Source organism: Sapajus apella, unplaced genomic scaffold, assembly GCF_009761245.1.
Source record: "Sapajus apella isolate SASKATOON/1434 unplaced genomic scaffold, GSC_monkey_1.0 scaffold66, whole genome shotgun sequence".
In the NCBI taxonomy this organism is placed as follows: domain Eukaryota; kingdom Metazoa; phylum Chordata; class Mammalia; order Primates; family Cebidae; genus Sapajus; species Sapajus apella.
In genome coordinates, this window is record NW_022437006.1 from 653,449 (window position 1) to 660,524 (window position 7,076).

The following is a 7,076-nucleotide window of genomic DNA, read 5'->3' on the forward strand; positions in this document are numbered from 1 at the left end:
ATATCATTAAAACATCATTTTATAAAACATGTTTTATAAGTTAAAGAGTTAACCAGGAGGTTGAGACAAAAGAATCGCTTGAACCTGGGAGGCAGAGGTTGCAGTGAGCCAATTTCGTGCCACTGCACTCTAGCCTGAGCAACAAAGAGCGAAACTCTGTTTAGAAAAATAGAGTTAATAAGCCTTAAGGCTAAGAATTATGCTCATGAAAGATTGAGATAGCATCTAAGAGAGCCTTTGTTTTTGAATGCTGGGAAACATAGGGAGAGGATTTGTAATTTATGAAAGGAAGCATAGTATGGAGCAATCTAATCTATGAGGGGAATCTTTCCCAAGCCTGACCAGTTGACAAGGCTTTTTGGCACAGTAGGTTGTAAATCTCTTCAAGAAAAGACAGTGTAAAGCTTGGCTCTTAAGTAAACTTTTAGGTCTGTGAGATTGCATTCTCCTTTTTAAGTTCCTTGCTGGTGACCATTCAAGAGTACTCTATTAATGAATACCATTTGCACTTTAAGACTGCACAAAGATCAAACGCTTTTGGAAAAATCAGACAACCTTTACTTACCTAACAGAGACAGGATAAAATCAGCACAAGTACAGACAAGGATACGTGGCAGAGAGATCAGCCACTTTATCCCAAGTAGAGTGAGCTGTAGCTTCCTGGGCATTAAGTCCCGTTGGACACAAAGCCTTCCTCAAGCTGTATATGACTGGGGTCTCTATCAGACTTTCTGGCAACCAGATTCCATTTCTTTGTGTTTCTTTTGTTTTTCCTTCTGACCTGTGTGGCTAGGTGCTAGAAAACCCCTTATCTGGGCCAAGTGTGCCCCGCTTTGTTCCAGGAACAGCTGCAAGTGAAGTATATGTATTAATTCATGTAACTATCTCAAAAATCCAATGAGGTAAGTATTACAGTTATCCCCATTTTACAGATGAGAAAACGAAGCAAGAAAATGAAGTGATTTTCCCACAAAGTTGTATCACTAAGGAGCTGCAGAACCAAGATTCAAACCTCGAGGCATACTTAGGGCACTGAACAGGTTTGAGCCAAAGGGCCACTAGATGGCCAGAGCTGGGTCCCAAACCAACGATAGAGGGAGACACACTGGAGGCGCTGGTGTATAAGAGACCATTGTTAGAGGAGCAAGCCCTTACTAAGGCAGCAGAGTGTGGACTAGATGTAGGAATATATACTGTATAGGATTATATATAGGCTCTTACATATGGAGGAGGTGGTATATACCATAAAAGAATATATATAAACTATATATATTCCTATACAGTATATGGTTAGTCTTTCAATTAAAATCATTATGCAACTTGGAAGAAAGATGACTTATGCTGGAAGAGATGATGTAAAGAGCTTCCAGCTTGAGATAAGTGATTTTTTGAAAACAAATGGCATGTCTGTATTCTGTACACATATCAGGAGATACTAAAGATCGTTTTTTTTTTTTCGAGTCGGAGTTTCGCTCTTGTTACCCAGACTGGGGTGCAATGGGCAATCTCGGCTCACCGCAACCTCCGCCTCCTGGGTTCAGGCAATTCTCCTGCCTCAGCCTCCTGAGTTGCTGGGATTACAGGCACGCGCCACCATGCCCAGCTAATTTTTTTGTAGTTTTTTAGTAGAGACGGGGTTTCACCATTTTGACCAGGATGGTCTTGATCTCTTGACCTCGTGATCCACCCGCCTCGGCCTCCCAAAGTGCTGGGATTACAGGCGTGAGCCACCGCGCCCAGCCTAAAGATCGTTTTTAAAAAGGCGGACTGGCTGGGCACATTGGCTCATGCCTGTAACCCTAGAACTTTGGGAGACCAAATTGGACGGATTGCTTGAGTGCAGGAGTTCAAGACCAGCCTGGGCAACATAGTGAACCCCATCTCTACAAAAAATAGAAAAATTACCTGGGTGTAGTGGTGAGGGCCTGAAGTGTGAGAATGGCCTAGGCCCAGGAGGTCAAAGCCACAGCGAGCCAAGATCACGCCACTGTAAATAAAAAAATATGAAAAGGACTGTTTGAAACTTCTATTATTTTTAAGTACAGAACTTCAAGCTTCGCAGATATTACAGAACAAGAAACATTAAAATTCTCAATTAGATAAAAATAGCGAAATTTATCAGGAAGTTCAAGTTCTATGTGATAACCTTGGTGTACCCAAGTCAACTTTTTTTTTTTTTTTTTTTTTTGTGAGAGTGGCAGTGGCTTTATTGTCTTTAGGGCGGCCTGGAAAGGTGGGGTCCTGGGGGGCAGCGGGGAGGAAGGGCTGGGAAGCTGTGTGACAGGGGCCTCAGGTGGTGGGCATCTGGGTTTCCTCCACTTGTGGGTGCCCATTGGCATCACCGGTGCAGCCGTTGGTGGAAGCGGGTCCTTTCTTGTTTGTCACAGGGCAGGCGGCAGCCAGGGGCCCGACTTGCTTGAGGCTGGGCCCTGGGCACTCCATCTTACGCTCCAGGAGCATGTGGTTCTGCGGCTGGAGCCCCAGGCGGGCCCTGAGGATGTTCTCGGTGCAGCTGCACTGGCGGAAAAGCGGCACCGGCACCTTGAAGAGGAAGCTGAGCAGGGACAGTACGGGGTGGAACGTCTGCAGCTCGGGGTCGGCGTCAGTGCAGAAGCTCACGCGCTGGCACAGCTCTGTCAGCAGCGCCAGGTCTAGCATGCTGGGTGCGGCCAGCAGGGAGTCCCCGCACGTGTTGTGCAGCACCAGTGTGTTGGTCCCGCCCAGCATTAGCTCCGAGGTATACTCAGCCAGCTCACGCTTGCTGTCGCCCACGTACGGCACTTACCAGTGGTCCGGCTCCTAGCCGGGTGTATAGAGCACTGGGTTGCTCTGCACCATGTAGTCCACCACGTTGCTCTTGGACACATCCTTAGAGCGGAACTGCAATGGCGCCGACAGGTTCTGCCCGTCGTTGTTGCCCAGGTGTTTGTAACTCACGATGGGCATGGTCTTGAGGCCAGAGCTGATAAGGAAGTCCACGAGCATGGACTTGACTTTGGTCTGGCCAGACTTGAAGTCATCTCCACCCATGAAAACCCGGCGCTGACAGGCGAGCTCAAGAGCTCCGGGCACCAGGGTGTTCTGCGGGGACCCACTGAGGAAGGCACAGCCCTCCAGGATGCCGGCAACGGCGAAAAGCGTGGAGGGAGACACCTCCAGGCCAAGCTCAATGGTGTGCAGCAGGTTCTTGGCCGTGTCGTTGAGGCCTGGAACCACCTCACAGAAGCGCTCTGTGTTGGCCGTCCACAGCACGATGACTTTGTGCAGTCCCGCCCTAGAGGGGAAATCTCGGATGCCCTTGTGGATCTGCTCCAGCTGCTGCGCGCGCCAGCCGGGTATGAGGTTGTCCGCGCGCATCCTCTGGTTGGCCGTGATGAACTCAGGGATGTAGACGGAAGGCCGAGGCCGCAGGGCTTCCATGTGCGGCCACAGTTGCTCCTGCAGCTCCCAAACCTGCACCTTTGCGCACTGCATCGCCTCGGCTAGGTTCAGCGACGAGATGTCCCAGCCATCAAACACGAGGTCGTTGGGCCCCACCATGGGCAGCAGGGCACTGAAGGGCATGAACACCTCCTGGCCCTCGGCGTCCAAGCCCAGGCTCACGGTGCCCACCTGAGTCAGCGAGCCGTAGTAGTTGGCCTCCTTGCGGCTGCTGCGCGTGGGCCAGTACAGACGCAGTCGGTTGGCCAGCACCGAGGCCGTGAGCGTGGAGCCGTTGTTCCCGCCCCAGCCGACAAGCATGACCTCGAGCAGGAGCACCTGCCGGGCGGTCCGGAAGGTGAAGCGGGTGGTCGTGGGGTGTACCTTGAGGACGCCGCCCTCGCGGCTGACACGTGTCGTCCGGTACTGGTATTTCGCCTCGATAGCCTCGGGGACGTAGACCACCTCCCGGCTCTCGATGACTAACTGGGCGGCGGCCTCCATCGCAGCTGGCGGCGCAGAGTCGGCTCAGGCAGCGGCAGCTGACAGCGCGCCCAAGTCAACAACTTCTGACCTTCCAGTTATGCTAAACCAACTGGAATCAAAGGTGAGAGACAGGTGGGGTACAGTGGCTCATGCCTATAATCCCAGCACCTTGTGAGGTGGGGACAGGAGGATCTCTTAAGCCCAGGAGTTTGAGACCAATTTGGGCAACACAGCAAGAGCCCATCTTATTTCAAATTTTAAAAATTAAAAAAAAAAATTTTTTTTAAGGTGGAAGATATTCTCTCAAAAGTCCAGAAAAATTATGTGGGAAAACCACTCTGCCGAAAATTTAATTTCACACAAGCAGAACAACTAGAAAGAGTCAATGATGCTCTTTCCTGTGAACATAAGTGCTTCCCACGAATGTTAATGAAACAATTAGAAGGGGCAGTACAGTCCTTTGGATGGTGTGATGCAGCAAAAGTAAGAATAGATGACAGAGCAAGAATTTACTTGTGTTATGCTTTGTCACCCAAGACAGCAATTACAATAGTGTGTCTACTTGCTACTCATGAAGATCCATCCGAGATCACTAGGACAAACAGTGGAGCCAGCTGGAACAAGACAGCATGTGCCATCAGTAAGGGGCTGATAGGAAGAGTGCCTGCCTGACAGGGGAGGCTGGCCAAATGAAATTGAACCACCACCTTCTGAAATGCCCCCTTGGCAAAAGAGACAAGAAGGCAGTGGCGAAAGGGGTGGTTGCAGTAGTGGTGGGGATGGAGGTAGTAGAAGAGGCTGTGGGGCTGGAGGTGGAAGAGGTGGCTGGGGGTGGAGGAGGATGGGGATATGGTGGGAAAGAGGTAGGAGGTAGTGAGGAGGAGGTGGGGTGGAGTTGGTAGAGGAGGTTTCCAAGGCAGAGGAGATGATGGTGGGAGAGGAGATTATGGTGGAAGAGATTATGGAGATCCATATGGAGGAGGTGGTGATGGTGGTGGATACAGGAGATACTGAAGACTACAAAAATTAAAAACCAAAACCAACAAGCTTCAAGGGCAAAGGAGCAGTCTGTCCTCTTGTATCACAAGCACTCACTAACCACTGTTGTATCTGAGCAAGTTGGAAGGAAAGCGTCACATCTGTGTTCCAACTGTGAGTCCTTTATTGCTGGCCACCAAAAGTCAGCTCACACTCAAAATCTCTCGGTCCTGATGAAGGGGTGAAATTTCCTGTTATATGTTGCTCAGGGTAAGGGGGGCAGAGTGGAATTTTACAGAAGCAGAATAAGCAAGTTAGGGGAGGACGCTCCCGTGATTGTTGATTAACTAAGGAGGGTATACACAAGCCGTTCCCATGATTGCTGGTTACCAAGGGGGGCATTTGGTACTTTCCATATAATCAACCAAGGAGATATTCACAATAGCAAGTGGGCTTGTCAAGCAAGGGTTATATCTTTCTATAGTTCTAAGCACAACATGACCCAGCACCGTGTAACTCAGGTATACACTCAAGGGAGGAATGGCAGGGGGAGAAGCCAAGATGGAGCCAGTCAGGCTCACCTCTAAGATGGAGTTGGTTTGGTTCACCTCACCACCTCTGCCCTTTCTCAACCATTAATCATTCAGACAAGATTTCCTTGTTTACCTCCTCCTATAAAAATGTGAAGTCTCTTCCCTTCTTCTTTGAGGAGATTCCTCTGCATTAATGGATGGTGTCCTTACTGCAATAGTGTGAAAAAAAAAAAAAGTCTCCTTATGCAGTTTAGCAATTTTCAACGCTTGACACCAGTGACTCCATCTTGGGCTATTGACTCCATGCTCAGCTGCTGCTAAACTTTGAGACCCACAAAGAAATCGTGAAAATTATTTCCTTCAAAACAACCATTTTCTCAACAACACACAGCCCAAGAAAACTGGTCCCAATATTTTTTTCCGAGACAGGGTATTACTCTGCCACCTACGCTGAAGTTCAGGAGCTCAATCTTGGCTCACTGCAACCTCTGCCTCCCAAGCTCAAGTGATCCTCCCACCTCAGCCTCTCAAGTAGCTGGGACTGCAGGTGCATGCCACCACTCCTGGCTAATTTTTTTTGTTTGTTGTATAATATTTTTTGTAGAGACAGGGTTCACCATCTTGGCCAGTCTGGTCTTGAACTGCTGGCCTCAAGTGATCCACCCTCCTCAGCCTCCCAAAGTACTGGGATTACAGGCATAAGCCACCATGCCTGACTCCCGATCTTTTTTGTGTGTGAGACAGAGTCTCTCTGTGGCCCATGCTGGAGTACAGTGGGGCAATCTTGGCTCACTGCAACCTCCGCCTCCCAGGTTCAAGCTATTATCCTGCCTCAGCCTCCCCAGTAGCTGGAAACTACAGGCACCCACCACCATGACCGGCTAATTTTTGCTTTATTTATTTATTATTTTTTTTGGCAATTTTTGTTTTTTTAGTAGAGACAGGGTTTCACCATGTTGAGCAGCCTGGTCTTGAACTCATGACTTAAAGTGATTCACCCACCTCAGCCTCCTAAAGTGCTGGAATTACAGGCCTGAGCCACCACGCCTGGCCCCAGAATATTCTTAAAGATTGGGGGTGACCAGGCATGGTAATCCCAGCACCTTGGGAGGCTGAGGCAGGCGGATCACAAGCTCAGGGGATCAAGACCATCCTGGCCAACATGGTGAAACCCTGTCTCTACTAAAAACACAAAAAAAATTAGCGGGATGTGGTGGTGCCCGCCTGTAGTCCCAGCTACTGGGGAGGCTGAGGCAGGAGAATTGCTTGAACCCAAGAGGTGGAGATTGCAGTGATACGAGACCGTGCCACTGCCCTACAGCCTGGGCGGTGGTGCAAGACTCTCTCTCTAAAAAAAAAAAAGAATATTCTGTATGTAGTTTGTTTTGTTTCTGATAGATGCAAATGCACCCTTCTAATGATTAAAGACTTCTTTGTTTAATCTACCAATGAAATAATCTGACAATTTATGTTACAAATAAATTCCCATAAACATAAGCTCCCCTGCCCCTCTCCGGTGGCACAATCTCTGATTTGCTATCCTGGCTGCAACCCTCATTGCTAAGTAAACGCTTATGTAAAGCTTAATAATGAGATTCGAGCAATATGAATAAATATTGGGTTATTTGGGTGCAAAGTTTGAGGATGGCGACCTAGTAG

General features: G+C 48.9%; 1 protein-coding gene and 1 pseudogene across 1 annotated transcript; one reads left to right on the forward strand and one right to left on the reverse strand.

The window, feature by feature from the left end:
• Positions 1-2,189: 2,189 nt before the first annotated feature.
• On the reverse strand, positions 2,190-4,046 carry LOC116530265 (inositol-3-phosphate synthase 1-like). The gene is given in 1 exon segment (XM_032248273.1): positions 2,190-4,046. A coding segment is annotated over 1 exon segment (1,635 nt). The 5' UTR covers positions 3,925-4,046; the 3' UTR covers positions 2,190-2,289.
• On the forward strand, positions 4,004-5,936 carry LOC116530380 (annotated as a pseudogene).
• The last annotated feature ends 1,140 nt before the right edge of the window (positions 5,937-7,076 follow it).